Consider the following 15,045-nt stretch of genomic DNA (forward strand, 5'->3'; position numbering starts at 1 on the left):
TAAAGAAATGACTGCCTTTTTGCTGTCTCCTCCGCTTTCTAAGAGGCACAAGATGGCACATTTTCATGAATGGTTAACGCTTCCCCATTCGGCTCGGATGACCTGTTCGGCGCCATTAGGTAATCACTTATGAACGCAGCTGTTACGTCGTCACTTATGTAATCGTCACTTATGTAATCATCACTTATGTAGTACATTATGTCATTCTGCCATTCCCCACGTGTCAATATCAGATACGCAGTTGCGCGCCTGCACCCACACCCATACGCACACCCGGACACCACACCCACAATCCGGGCGGAAAGATCAGGCTCAGCGTCGGAATTGGGGAGGCAGCGCTTCCCTGTGGGACTTTTCTTCCTTTTCTTGGTTTGTTTAAGGGTTTGCAAAAAAGGGAACTTTGAAGTTATATTTCCTTTTGATTTCTACGCTGCTTGCCTATATCAATCAGCTAGTTCAGATCATAGCAATTGTTCCCTCATATAGAAGAACAACGAGCCAAGCTGGGCGATACTGGTGACCACATTCTGATCTGAGTGGTTTTTGTTATTGGACCTGTTGGCCTACGGTTTTTGGCTTCATAGGGGAATTTTCGTATGTCGTATCACTACAGTACGCAGCAACCGTACTTGGAGGACCAAAACTCCACGCAGACTTCACCAATGGGGTCGACGTCCGGGTCACCTACACGGCAGAGAAGTGGATCATCGGCAAATCAAGAACAAGGTTTCCAATGGAGCTCAAACTATGCTCAGTCAAACATCCCAACTGGTGGTTTGGGAACTACCCCAAGACTGCAGCAGCACAATGAGCTGTCACCTACGTTGAACCCAAAGTCTCACGTTCAGCAAATGTCACAACAACAACAGCAGCTGAATTTGTATCCGTATGGCTCACCGACAAGCCAGTTCAATAACCCATGGTCCTCATCGCAGAGGTCTCCGTCGCAGGCGCATTCACAATTCTCTCCGCAATCTGCTTCAACAGTGACTGGGAACTCGATTGTTGGTGGTGATGCTGCTTTGATGACACCAAACACACGGAGCTCTTACTATAACTCGCCAACGTTACCAACCACGTATGAATATCAGGACTATGGAGCACCTCCACAGACTCAGCCACAGCAGCAACCAAGGAAGAACTCCCTTATATACCCTCCAAAGAGAGCACCAGCACCTCCGCCAACGTATTTTGCAGATCAGTCGGTGACTCTGAATGACTTACACAGACGTCAGTCAGTTGCAACGGTTCCAACTCCGCAGCCGTTGAGCCAGGCTCAAGCGCAGTTGTCTAATTTCACTAACAGAAGGCCGTCTCTGGTGCATGGGTTCCAATTGAAACAGATGCCTCCACCGACATTGAAACAAGTTTTATCGAAGGCAGATCTCCACCCTGTGATCAACAAGATGCCCAAGTATCGTCGTGCGTCGATGGCCACGCAGTACATCTCACCTCTCATGGCTTTGACTACTGAGATCTGTACAACTTTCACACTATGCAACACCGACTTCCATTATGAAGTCAGCAATAACCCAAAGAGGGTGCTGACTAAACCAAGCGAAGGGAAGTCGAATAATGGATTCGATAACGAAGAAGGAAATCTCATCGTGTACGTTAACGATGTCTTGGGACAACAGGATAGTAAGAAGTACCTCGTACTAGACGTCTTGGGGAAGGGGACATTTGCACAAGTTGTCAAGTGTCAGGATCTATCTACAAAGGAATTTGTCGCCATAAAGATTGTCAAATGTAAACATGAATGTACTTATCAAAGTCTTGCAGAAGTTGCCCTATTGGAATTCATCAACCAAAAAGTGGATCCTAATGACAAATTCCATCTGTTGAGGTTGAAGGATAAGTTTCTATTCAAGAACCATCTCTGTATTGTTTTTGAACTGTTATCCTCAAATTTGTTTGAACTGGTTAAACAGAATGAGTATAAAGGCTTGAACATTGGCCTTGTAAGGAAATTCTCAAAGCAACTGTTGGAGGCATTATGCGTGTTGAAACGTGCAGAGATCATCCATTGTGATTTGAAGCCTGAGAATATTCTGTTGATCTCACCCGATAAACCAGATATCAAGATTGTCGACTTTGGATCTGCATGTAAGGAGCATCAGACGCTTTATACTTATGTCCAATCCAGATTCTACAGATCTCCAGAGGTGATTCTTGGTTTGCCATATTCCTCCTCTATTGACGTTTGGTCCCTTGGATGTGTCATTGCAGAGCTATTTCTTGGACTACCACTCTTTGCTGGTAGCTCAGAGTATGATCAACTGTTGAAAATTGTCACGATACTGGGAATGCCACCTTCCTGGATGATTGATATGGGACGTGATGGCTTGAGATTCTTTGAAAAGACTGAGGATCATAAGTATAAGATGAAGTCATTGGCCAAATACTGTGAGGAGTATAAGTTGAAAGAGAAACCAGGTGATAAATTTCTCAAATCTGATGACCTACAAGTCCTCATAACGAAGTATGATATGAATCGGAAGAGTATGACGTCCACTATGATTGAGAAAGAGAACAACGATCGTGAGTCGTTGTTGCATCTCTTGAGAGGCTTATTAATTTGGAGTCCATTACAGAGATGGACTCCTCAACAGGCTATATTGCATCCATTTATCACTGGTGAGAAGTTTACCGGGTCATGGTCCCCACCTGGTTCTACTGGAGGGTTATCAGACAGCAGATCAAACAGCTCTCGAAAGAGATCTGTCTAATTTTTTGTATACTGTTTCTGTTTCAAAACTTTGGAAGTTAATAATAATGATATAATGGTGGTTCTACAAAGGTTTGTATGTGTAATCTCGATATCAAAGGCATCGTTAAAGCGTTGGTGCCGTTGCAGAGCTTGCAGAGCTTGCAGAGCTTGCAGAGCTTGCAGAGCTTGCTCAATAACAACAGCATACATATGTACAAGCACACCCACACATACAAAAGAAAAAGGCAAACTGATATAAAAAGGACAAAACACTAGACGTGTGGAACGTAATCGTTAATACAAAGGACATTGGCAAACTGTGGTTCAAACAGAGTCTAAGCTGAAAGAGGAGCTTGTTGTTCCGGGAGAGGAGGAGCCATTGGCTTGTTTTGCCATGCCATGTATCTCTGGAACATCATACCAACACCTTCAAACACACCAAGAAGACAGGCACATGTGATGGCAGAGTTTCTTGTGTGTCTCCATCCACCTCTGATTGCTAAGGAACCACCGGTGAAGAAACCTGCGATGATAGCGTTGAGCGGATCCTCACGCTTTCTAACAGCCTTCACGGCACAGTCGTAGGTGGAGAACAAACCACCCCAGACACCAAAGTTACCACCAACCACTGGTACACGGGCCTTGATAGCAGAAATAGCACCCGGGAAACGTTCACCGTATGGAGAGTTTCTGAAACCCTTGATACCGTGCCAAACACAACCACCAATGACCTAATATTAAACGTTAGTACAGCACAACAGACAAGCACAAAGATACAAGCACACGGTCACATACACCCATAGCAAAGGCACCACCGAAATCGTTAAGAATGACAATAGGACATGGATCTCTAGTGTGATCAGCAGACATGATTTGTATGTATAATTAGTTTGAGATTAGTAACGTGTCGTCTCTTCTGTCGACTTTGGATTCCACTTCTCCCTGTTGATGGCCAAACTTTTCCAAACTTTTCACCTGGTTTCCGGGCACGACTTTTTCTCGAATGTTGTTGTGCTGCGCTAACCGGATGTTTGTCCGCTTTCTGGGTTTTTGTCTTTTGTCTCTTGTCGTTTTTTTTTTTGGGTGGACATCTTTCGCTAATTCGATACTTTTGCCATACAGTGAAGACATTTCATTAGAACGTATTAGAATTCACAATGAGTTGGGGTACGTAGCGTAGCTTCAGGGTGTGTTGCTTCTGATTGACTAACACGATGTATTTCTTTTCCAGACGATGATGACTTTGAGGTTCCAGCAACCTCCAATGCCAAAGTTGCAGAGAGCTGGGATGACGACTTTGCAGCTGACGACGATGACGTTTTAGAATCATGGGACGCTGAGGAGGTGGAAGAGAAGCCAAAGCCAAAGCCAAAGGCCAAGGCCTCCACCACGGCGAAGTCTAGTGCAAAGACCGCTGGTAAGAAGGTAATAACCTCCGAACTCGATTCTGTTGATGAAAAGACTCGTAAAGAACTACAGAGAAAGGCGGAGTTGGAAGCCGATCTCAACAACGCTGCAGATCTCTTTGGTGGATTAGGATTGAACGAACATCCACGTGAGAAGGCGTTGAAAGCAGCAGCTGAGGCCAAAGCACAAGAACAGAAGCTGACCATTGACACTCCGCTATCAGCACACCCAATTTTCAACCCAGAGACCAAGCAAGATTACGAAAAGTTGAGAAAGGCATTAACCACTGAGATGAATAGACTGGCTGAACAGAGCTCTCTGAACTATGCCTCTTCATTGGCAATCGATCTTACGAGAGATATGTGTAAGCCTATGGCTACTGAGAACATAAGAAAGGTCATCTCCACCCTTAACGTTGTCCTTAAGGATAAGGAGAGAGCTGAAAGACAGGCCAGATTGTCCAAAGCTGGAGGTACAGCCACTGGAGGAGCCGGTAAGAAGAAGGCTAAAGCTGCAAAGCCAAACCTCGGTGGTGCATTCAAGAAGGATCAAGATATTGTCGTTGATAACTATGATGATTTTGCTGACGACGACTTTATGTAATGGCCCGAAGGTGTAGTTTCGAACAGGAGCTTAATGTATACAATCCAAAGCAATGTTGTTTGCCGTTGTTGTTACATGCTTGTCATAAGGTGTGCGTGTGTACAGGCTGACGGAGACGTAGAATGTAATACTATCATTAATTGTACTAGAACATCTGAACATTATCTGTTTACTTTGATTTGAAGAACTTCTTAGCCTTCTTGAAGAACCCACCACTTCCATCTTTTGAGGAGTTCTTTTCACGCTGCTTCTCTTGGTTTTCGTTATACGAGTTCTTTGGCGATATCATATTACCAAACCCACCCCTACCAAAGCTCATCGGGTTATTGTTATTGGCTTGTCCACTTATCACTGGCGTGATGTAGTCCTCTGGATCAGCATCAACGTCCTGTAACTTTCTTGCAAGCTTAGCGTCTGTATTTCTGTGCATGTTACCAGCACCTCCACGTCCCGTTGAAAACACTGGTTGTAGAAGATTTGGGGTTAGCGAGCCTTGCTCAACAACGTTGGGCTGTGGTTGCTCCTTTGAAGCTTTGATATTCCAAGCACCCCCACGTCCTGTAGAGTAGTAGTACTTGTGGTCCTGTTTCGGCTGAGACGTTGACGAGGACACCGGGATGAAGTCCTCAGGATCAGCGCTGTTTCCAGTCATGGCTGTGAAACTGTACGCTTGCTAGAAAATGAAGCGAACTGGTTGAATGTTTAGGTCTGTACTGAGCTATGAAGCGTCAATGCTCACAACTGCGAAGTAGAGCGTGTGTGTGTGTGTGTGTGTGTCTGTCTGTCTGTCTGTGAACGGATGGCTCCTCAAGCGTCCAGCTATAAAACACGGGGAAAGCAAGAAACAGAAGGGAGAAGGAAGAGGGAAAAAACGTTAAAGGGAACAAAAATCCAAATCAACGTTGTATACCAACTGATAATGAGTAAAATTGATAAAGTCTGGGCACCAATTGATTAATTTTGTATGCTTTTACCAGCGTATTTTGGGAATTCCAACGCTGCACCCTCCAGTGGTCTTTCCTTCCGTGGCCTCACCCCCTCTCCCGCAGCCCCCTGGCGAGAGCCTCTGCCTACAACTTTCTGTGTCCGTTTGGGCTTCCCTCAGCGCCGTGTTTTCACTTCTGGGCAGGCAAGCACGCACGCAGGCAAGAACCTCCCGCCAGGTTTTACGCTGCCGCGAGTCCCCACAAGCGTTCACAAGCGTTCACTCGCGTAGAAGGGAGGAAAATCATCAGCGAAGAGTACTCAGTGATGATTCTCCTCCAAATCGTCATTTTATCACCAGGTACCGATGGCTTCATCATCCAATCGCAAGGCACAATGGCCTGGCTATGCTGTGTGCATCTCTGGCCTGTTAATTGATGACATCACAGCAAAAGCAAGGGCTAACTTGCACTCGCTGAACGGTCCAATGAGAGCCTGAACCAAACATACACAGATCAGATAACGGGCTAAGTGCCGCGAAATTCACAGCTTGGCCTCAGACAGCAGCGAGCGTGCGTGGTGTTGTTCTCTTAACTTCTGGATAGCCACTGTGAGGCGCCTTCTGGCTGGGGAGAGACGACGTAGGCTGGTACTGATGCTTTACCTAGGCCACGAGGTTGGCACTGCGAGCAAAGTGCGCTTGATGTCATGAAGGCTCGTCCTCCTGAGGTTGTGCGCCCGTGAGCTGTGAAACGGACCGTGTGGTCCATGTGGCTTGAAGGCATACCTGGACTACGATCTCAGTGTAGATGGCACTCAAGGATCGTTCATACCAGGGATACACCGCCAAGTACAGCCATGTCAGACAGCTTAGTGAATCTCATTGCAATAAATATACACAAAATACATAATAAATATCAAAAGTGATGCCAGCAATCATGCCTCAACCCCACTGGCCAGCTCCTCCAACAGCTTGAAATCTCTCTTGACAATACCACCGTTGCCTGGCAGCTTGGTGTTTCCCTCCAAGAACATATCAACCTCCCTAGCACATTGTCTACCTTCCTGGATACCCCAGACAATCAACGATTGTCCTCTTCTACAATCACCTGCAGTGAACAAGTTCTCCTCAACCTGGTAGCTGGCATGGCTCTTGGTTGGAATGGTGCCCCTTGGTGTCTTCTGGACCTCCATTTTGGCAACTTCTGGTCCAACAAATCCCATGGACAACAAAACGATATCAGCTTCGAAGATCTCCTCAGAGTTTGGTATCTCGTTCATTTGCCAAACACCAGACTCCGACTTCTTCCACTCGACTCTAACGGTCTTGATGGCCTTGACATGACCTTCGTCATCGCCGATGAATTCCTTAGAAAGGATACAGTATTCACGTGGGTCCTTACCGTAGTGGTCCTTAACCTCGGAATGACCGTAGTCCACACGGAAGATACGTGGCCATTGAGGCCATGGGTTGTCTCTGGAACGTTCTTGAGGTGGTTGTGGTAACAACTCAAAGTTCACAACAGATGCAGCACCGTGTCTAACAGCAGTACCGATACAATCGTTACCAGTATCACCACCACCAATGACAATCACCTTCTTGCCTTCCAGCTTGGAACGAATCTCTGGCAAGTAGTCATCGAGCAAAGCCTGCGTGTTATTCGTCAACAGAGTCATGGCAAAGTCAATGTTCTTCAAGTCACGGCCTGGGATCTTCAAATCTCTTGGAATGGTAGAACCAATGGCCAAAATAACAGCGTCGAAATCTGTCTTCAAATCGTTGACATCGTCAATCTCGGTGTTGCAGACAAATTGAACACCTTCAGCCTCCAACAAGTCGGTACGACGCTTCACGACAGATTTGTCCAACTTCATATTTGGAATACCGTACATCAGCAAACCACCTGGTCTATCGGAACGTTCATAAACGGTGACAGAATGGCCTGCCTTGTTCAGTTGGTCTGCGGCAGCAAGACCAGCTGGTCCAGAACCAACAATGGCGACTCTCTTACCACTACGAACACTTGGTGGCTTTGGCACAACCCAGCCTTGCTCGAAGGCATGATCGATGATCAAACGTTCAATCGACTTGATACCAACAGGCTCTTCAATGATACCCAAAACACATGCACCTTGACATGGTGCAGGACAGACACGGCCAGTAAATTCTGGGAAGTTGTTGGTCTCAGAGAGTTTCTCCAATGCAGCTCTCCATTGGTCATTGAAAACAAGGTCGTTGAACTTTGGAATAACGTTGGAAATTGGACAACCAGTGTCAGACTGACAGAATGGAACACCACAGTCCATACAACGAGCAGTTTGGAACTTGGCATCCTTCTTGGAGATGGCCTTGGATAGCTCCTTCCAATCTCTTGTACGCGATTTGGTGGATCTGTAGGTCTCATGACGCTGCTTGTACGTGATGAAACCACGGAGCTTATCAAGCTTCTCAACCTTCTTCTCTTCAAAGGCTTTGTCAGTGATGGAGTCTTCCAAATCCAAGATCTTTGGCTCCCTCAAAGTTGACTTGATCGAAGTTGCATGGGTCTTTTTGATGTCTCCATTGGTAACATCAGCATCTGGGTCCAATCTTTGGAATGACTTCAAGAATGTCTCAGACTCCAGCTTCTTCAACTCTTCAACCTTCTTCTTCTCCTCCTCCAAGACCTTCTTATAATCAGTTGGCAAAACTTTGACGAAAGAGGAGAGATAATGGTTAAAGTTCTTCAAGATACGATCAGCAAGCTCGGAGCCAGTGTAATGAGAGTGCTCTTCGATCAAACCCTTGACGAATGCAATCTCCACAGGATCCGTTAATCCAGATAATCCAACAGTTTCGTGGTTGACTCTTGAGCTGAACTCTTTGAAGTCAGAGACCAACACATAGGCAATACCACCAGAAGCACCTGCAAAAGCGTTGGTAGACTCCATATGAGACAAGACAACAACACGACCACCAGTCATGTACTCAAAGGCATTGTTACCCTTGATCTTCTCAACAACGATGTTGGCACCAGAGTTACGAACGGCAAAACGTTCACCAGCAGCACCGCTAATGAAAGCATAACCAGAGGTTGCACCATAGAAACAAGTGTTACCAACAATGACGTTTTCATAAGACTTGTAAGATGCTCCACGTGGTGGTCTAATAATCAATCTACCACCGGAGAGACCCTTACCAACATAATCATTGGCATCACCTTCCAAGTAGAAGGTGACACCAGAGGTCAAGAACGCACCAAACGATTGACCAGCAGAACCCTTAATGTTGACGACAACAGTATCTTGTGGAAGACCATCCTCACCAAACTTTTTAGAGATACGGTAAGACAATGAAGCACCAAGGGCACGGTCAGTGTTGATAATGTTGGCATCAATACTAACTGGAAGACCTTTATCCAATGTGACTTCGGCTTCATCGATAAGCTTGTTATCCAAACGAACGTGCAACTTGTGATCTTGTTTCTTCACAAATCTTGTTGGAACACCTTCTCTGATAGAATGAGCTGGTGTCAATATTGGAGAAAGGTCAATGTTGCAAGTTTTGGTATTGCGATCCTGTCTGGCTCTAAGCTTCTCAGAGTGGCCAACCATCTCATCAATGGTTCTGAAACCAAGACGGGCCATGATCTTTCTAAGATCGTGGATCAAGTAGTAGAAAAAGTTGATAACGTGTTCAGGAGCACCTTTGAACTTCTCTCTCAATACTGAATCTTGGGTAGCAATACCAACAGGACAAGTGTTCAAGTGACACTTTCTCATCATGATACAACCCATGGCAATCAATGGGATAGTGGCCAAAGTGAAAGACTCAGCACCCAATAAGACGGCAACAGCGATATCGAAACCGGTTCTCAATTGACCATCAGTTTGCACAACAACGTTTCCTCTCAAGTCGTTCAAGACAAGAGTCTGGTGGGTCTCAGCAAGACCCAACTCCCAAGGAAGACCAGCGTACTTGATACCAGTCCATCTGGAAGCACCAGTACCACCATCGTGACCGGAAATCAAAATGTGGTCAGCCTTGGCTTTGGCGACACCAGAGGCAACAATACCAACACCAACCTCTGAGACCAACTTGACAGAGATACCTGCTCTTGGGTTGGCACACTTCAAGTCATAAATCAATTGCTTCAAATCCTCGATAGAGTAAATATCGTGATGTGGTGGTGGAGAGATCAAACCAACACCAGGAGTGGAATGTCTAGTCTTTGCAATGGACTTGGACACCTTGTGTCCTGGAAGTTCACCACCTTCACCTGGCTTAGCACCTTGAGCCATCTTGATTTGAATCTCATCGGCATCGGACAAGTAATGAGAAGTAACACCAAATCTAGCAGAGGCAACTTGTTTGATAGCAGATCTCATTGTATCACCGTTCTCGTTAACCAAGGAACGCTCTGCATCTTCACCACCTTCACCACAGTTAGACTTGGCCCCCATTCTGTTCATGGCAACAGCCAACGTGGAATGGGCCTCCATAGAGATGGAACCATAAGACATTGCACCAGATGCAAAACGACGAGCAATCTCGGTCCATGGTTCAACCTGATCTATTGGGATTGCGGTGGAGTTCTCGTAATCTAATTCAAGCAAACCTCTCAATGTACAGTCTTTGATAGCTTCGTACTCCTTTTTAGCATACAGGTCAAAAGCTTGCTCATTCTTGTTTCTGACAGCATCTTGCAAAGAGGCAATTGCAACTGGCTCATTGATGTGCTTTGGACCACCATCTCTCCAGTGATACTCACCAGTCTCTGGAAGACCCAGAGGCTTGACAATTGGTCTTGATGGGTAGCCCCTCTCGTGCAAGGAGAAGGCATCCTGAGCAATGTACTCAAAAGTAACACCACGAATTCTTGAAGCTGTACCGTTGAAACAAACATCTATAACAGAGTTATCGATACCCAGTGCCTCAAAGATTTGAGCACCTTTGTAAGAAGCCAATGTGGAGATACCCATCTTAGACATAACCTTATAGATACCACCATCAACAGCGTACTTATAATTCTCAATGATCTTCTCATCGGAAATCTCATCTCTGATCAGACCTTCGTGGTTCATGCGCACAAGTGTTTCCATAGCCAAGTATGGGAACACAGCATCGACACCGTAACCGAGTAAGACACAGAAGTGGTGGACTTCCTTGGCCTCACCAGTTTCCAAGACAATGGCAACCTTAGAACGTTGTTTCTGGCGAATCAAGTGATGGTGAATTGCACCGACAGCCAGCAATGAGGAGATGGAGACACGGTCAGGTCCAATTGCACGATCACTTAAAATAATGATTTGGTGTTCATCATAGATGGCATCAGAAGCCTCCTGTGTAATACGTTCAATGGTGTTCATGTAGCCCAAGAGACCCTCAGACTTTGGGAAAGTAATGTCAATGTTTGCCACAGTCCATGAAGGAATGATCTGAGAAATATTTTTGAGAGCTTTGAACTGAGCTGGTTTCATGATTGGAGACTCGAGAAGAAGTCTGTTACACTGGTTAGCATTCATTTCCAACAAGTTAGACTGAGGACCAATAAAACATTTCAAAGACATAACGTTCGCCTCACGAATTGGATCAATTGGAGGATTCGTAACCTGAGCAAAGAGTTGACGGAAATATTCGAATAGCAAAACAGGGTTCTCATTCAAACAAGCCAATGGAGCATCGTTACCCATGGAACCCAATGCCTCCTTACCGCTCGTGGCCATTGGAACAAGCAAAAGGGACAACTGTTCAAATGTGTAGCCAAAGGCCTGTAATCTCTGATCAGTTTGGGTGGTTATAGAACTGTCAACCTCCGTGTTGGATCCCAAGGAGATGTTTTTGGACTCAAACTTAGTGTACAAGTCATCGAACTTGATCACCTTTGCCAACCAAGACTTGAAGTCAACCTTGCTCGAGATCTTATTCTTCAACTGCTTGTTATCAACAATCTTACCCTCCTTGGTATCAACAAGGAGCATGTGGCCAGGTTCCAGTCTACCCTTTTCAATCACCAAATCCTCGTGAATTGGAATGACACCAACTTCAGAACCACAGATGATACGGTCGTCTGAAGTGATGTAGTAACGACATGGTCTTAAACCGTTTCTATCCAATGTAGCACCACAGTAACGGCCATCGGTAAAGTTGAAAAGAGCAGGACCATCCCATGGCTCCATCAGACAAGCAGCCCATTGGTAGAAGGCCTTCTTCTTAGAATCCATGTTTTCATCATTCTCCCAAGCCTCTGGGACAAGGAGCATAACTGCTTCAGGCAAGGACAAGACACCGTTGATCACCAAAAGTTCCAAAACGTTATCAACTGCAGCAGAATCAGAACCACCTTCTTCAATAATTGGATAAAGCTTCTCCAGCTCGTCTCCAAAGAGAGCGGATTCCATGACACCTTCTCTTGAGCGCATCCAGTTTTTGTTACCTCTTAAAGTGTTGATCTCACCGTTATGTGCCAACCATCTCAGCGGTTGAGCTCTGTCCCAAGATGGGAAAGTGTTTGTAGAGAAACGAGAGTGGACCAGTGCGAAATGGGACTCAATGTCTGCGTTGTTCAAATCATGGTAGTAGTTGTAAACCTGAGCTGGTGTAAGCTGGCCCTTGTAAACAATAAGCTTGTTGGAGAGGGAGCAGATGTAGAACCAGTTTTGCAAGCCGATCGAGTTTGTAGCTTGCTTACGTAGCAGGTACAGTTGCTTCTGGAACTGCTTATCGTACTTAGTCTCAAACTCTTCCAGTGAGAGCTGGACGCCAACGAGCTCGGAGAGCACAACAACTGGCTGGAGAATGATTGGTTCACGGGATAAAGCGACTGAGCCCAGAATCGAGGAATCATGAGGAACCTCTCTCCATGCCAGCACAGAGAGGCCCAAGTTCTTGGCTATTCTTTCAAACGTCTCCTTAGATTGGGACAGGATGGCGGTATCCTTCTTGAAGAAGATGTTACCGGTGGCGTACTGGCCCTCGCCTGGGATATCGACATCACAGAGGTACTTGAACTCCTTTGTGAAGAACTTGTGACCAATGGACATCAAGATACCGGCACCATCACCGTTGCCGTCAGAAGAGACTGCACCTCTGTGTGTCATGTTACAGAGCAAGAATCTCGCATCAGACACAATCTTGTGGGACTTCACTCCCTTGATGTTACAGACAAAACCAACACCGCATGCATCTTTTTCATCCTCTGGGTTGTACAGGCCTTTGGCAATAGGCAAAGCACTGGCCCAGGACTTGTTCTCCGGGACTTCGTCGTAGGAGTAAACGTGGTCGGAGACGTACGTCTCCTCGTCAAAGGAATCAATCTGTCGAAGAGAAGCCATCGTTTCTGTACAGAGAGGATAACGTTGTTAGCAGACTTAAAGCAAAAGACAAGCACGGGACACAATGCGCACACGCACTGGCAGCACTTACAGTAGTTGTGCAATACACTAAACGACTATGGTTTGTATATCTTCTAAATGACTCTTCTTAGAGATCGATCTAAATTTGGAAAGAGGGAGGAAAGAAGGAAAGAAATTTTTCCATTCAAGGTGAGCACAGTTTTGGAGGGAATCGGTGCTGGTTTTATAGATTAGATCACCAGCTCGTGGGAATTGGACGCAATATTTGAAACCATGCACGGTGACGGCGAAATGCAACAACAGCAGGAAACCTCGTCTTTCTCTGTGGGAGCAAAATGGGATTCGCAAAACAAAAGGAGTAACAAACAGGTGGACGTTTCCATCCAGTGCCCTTCAAGATGGATACCTCTGCAAGTTCTTCATTGCCTGTCTGTTTGTCCTCCTGAACGTATTAAACTAAGTGTACGACCACCACCGGAGAGACTCGCAGGCAGAAGACGTTGATGGGCCCACGCGGAGCAGCCTGCACGAGAACCAGGCCACTGGATTTTCGTTCCAGGCTCGTTGGGTGTGTTTCAGCAGGCCTGGAAATTTCCCTGCCCGCTGCCTTGTGCCCAGGCAGCTGCCTCCCTCTCCCGTGTGATTCAGGAAAAAATTTGCCCTGCCTGGATAAAAACTTTCAGCCTGGCCGGCAGGAAGTGAGCGTGTCGGAATCTAAGCAGATGCACTGCGGGGTCGTGATAAGCAGGATATATCCAGCCAATCACAGGCGTGCGGATTACGCACACTACTTTCGGATTGACAATGACGTCGTCTAACTCCTATCAGCCCACATATCAGCGTTGGCGCAAGGAGAAACAAGATAGCGATCTCTTAGGCATATAGCAAACCCAAATGAAGACGGACTTAGCCACGACTAATGGAGATGGACAACTTATCACCGGTGTCAAGATGATGTCCATCTGCGAGCGAGGCGTGACCGTTGATGGTTCTCCCGCTGGTTGGCATGGTGGTGCTAAGAGCTTCTTGTGAACTAAGTGGGCACTGTTGAACGCTACCGTAGGTGCACGCACTAGGTTAACACCACGCTCTACATTGTTTACTCATAAAGGAAATTCTATCCCCCTGTAATGAGCCCTTCTTCACCGCGTCATGCACGGAATCAACTCAATTACGTCTAACCCTCGATGCACGACCGTTGTTTCCACAGCTCATTCATTGAATCTGGACACAGCGTAGACGGTTAAGCGTTCGGCAGTAGGGAAGCCTAGAAACTCCATTGAATTCTGGCGTTCAATAGGCTGTAGTGGGAGAAGGAAACTAGCCATGTAAGGCTTTGGTGTGTGTTTATGTAATAGACGGAAACCACTAATGTGTGTATTTTTTTAAGCAAATCTACAAATGAGGCCGTCAATACTGAGCACATGTAAGAATCGAGCACGTAATCACAGAGGTGTGTAAGCACTGGTTCGAGGCTACAATTGCAAATCTGGCTTTACTGTTGCAAACATGATCCCGTTCCCAGAACGCAATTTTGCACCTGGATATGGCCCGCAGAGAGTCATCAATGCTGGCACTTGAATGAATAGAGTTGAGCAACTTCGCTCAACCGTGGCAGCTGTGAAGTTCTCCAGGCTGACAACACATCGTGATATTGAATACTGTTGTGGAGTGTAACAAATCCTACCTCACAGAGCTTAGAACAGTGTTTTTACGGTAAATATCGAACGAACACTCAACGTGAGACACAAGCGCAAGCACCGTACGTACAGCATAGGTGGTGAAAAGTTCCACGATGTTTCTAAGCTAACTTTACATGTTATAGAGTACCGCTCAGCATAATACCAACCGTTCCAGGAAGAACGTGAGCCCAACAACACGCACTACACCACATCACCGTGTCCATCTCTCAGTTGTGTCACTTTTTATTAACGCCATCGACAAGAACATTACAATCCAACGCTCAACCAGTAGCGCATTAGAAACTCTCAAGACGTACACATTAACACCGTGAGATCAGAAGCAAAGAACAAGCACTCCATGGGAAACGCTCCCTGTTAACCATT

General features: G+C 46.1%; 5 protein-coding genes across 5 annotated transcripts; 2 read left to right on the forward strand and 3 right to left on the reverse strand.

Annotated features, from left to right (window-relative positions):
* Positions 1-412: 412 nt before the first annotated feature.
* On the forward strand, positions 413-2,802 carry YAK1 (serine/threonine protein kinase YAK1). The gene has a single exon (XM_020215972.1). The coding sequence runs from the start codon at positions 597-599 to the stop codon at positions 2,727-2,729; it is 2,133 nt and encodes a 710-aa protein (XP_020067863.1). The 5' UTR covers positions 413-596; the 3' UTR covers positions 2,730-2,802.
* Positions 2,803-2,929: 127 nt separating this feature from the next.
* Positions 2,930-3,627, reverse strand: TIM17 (protein transporter TIM17). Its single transcript, XM_020215973.1, has 2 exons — positions 3,506-3,627; positions 2,930-3,441 (listed from the first exon to the last, which is right to left on the reverse strand). The coding sequence occupies exons 1-2, from the start codon at positions 3,578-3,580 to the stop codon at positions 3,046-3,048; spliced, it is 471 nt and encodes a 156-aa protein (XP_020067864.1). The 5' UTR covers positions 3,581-3,627; the 3' UTR covers positions 2,930-3,045.
* A 205-nt stretch (positions 3,628-3,832) lies between these two features.
* On the forward strand, positions 3,833-4,720 carry HCR1 (translation initiation factor eIF3 core subunit j; the record flags this gene model as incomplete). Its single annotated transcript, XM_020213214.2, has 2 exons — positions 3,833-3,877; positions 3,942-4,720. Exons 1-2 carry the CDS (start codon positions 3,868-3,870, stop codon positions 4,718-4,720), a joined length of 789 nt encoding a protein of 262 aa, XP_020067865.1. The 5' UTR covers positions 3,833-3,867.
* On the reverse strand, positions 4,607-5,528 carry PAR32 (Par32p). Its single transcript, XM_020217784.1, has one exon. The coding sequence runs from the start codon at positions 5,370-5,372 to the stop codon at positions 4,890-4,892; it is 483 nt and encodes a 160-aa protein (XP_020067866.1). The 5' UTR covers positions 5,373-5,528; the 3' UTR covers positions 4,607-4,889.
* A 969-nt stretch (positions 5,529-6,497) lies between these two features.
* On the reverse strand, positions 6,498-10,126 carry GLT1 (glutamate synthase (NADH); the record flags this gene model as incomplete). The annotated part of the gene is made up of 1 exon (XM_020215974.1): positions 6,498-10,126. One exon carries the CDS (start codon positions 10,124-10,126, stop codon positions 6,581-6,583), a length of 3,546 nt encoding a protein of 1,181 aa, XP_020067867.1. The 3' UTR covers positions 6,498-6,580.
* Positions 10,127-15,045: the final 4,919 nt, after the last annotated feature.

The sequence above is a fragment of the Cyberlindnera jadinii genome (assembly GCF_001661405.1).
Source record: "Cyberlindnera jadinii NRRL Y-1542 unplaced genomic scaffold CYBJAscaffold_25, whole genome shotgun sequence".
NCBI classification, from domain to species: domain Eukaryota; kingdom Fungi; phylum Ascomycota; class Saccharomycetes; order Phaffomycetales; family Wickerhamomycetaceae; genus Williopsis; species Williopsis jadinii.

Excerpts from the sequence above, each read along its gene's own strand:
- PAR32 (XM_020217784.1), bottom strand. The coding sequence starts at position 5,372 with ATGACTGGAAACAGCGCTGATCCTGAGGACTTCATCCCGGTGTCCTCG.
- TIM17 (XM_020215973.1), bottom strand. The coding sequence starts at position 3,580 with ATGTCTGCTGATCACACTAGAGATCCATGTCCTATTGTCATTCTTAAC. Across the intron at positions 3,442-3,505 it reads GTGGTGCCTTTGCTATGGGT|GTCATTGGTGGTTGTGTTTG; the intron begins GTATGTGACCGT and ends GTTTAATATTAG.
- YAK1 (XM_020215972.1), top strand. The coding sequence starts at position 597 with ATGTCGTATCACTACAGTACGCAGCAACCGTACTTGGAGGACCAAAAC.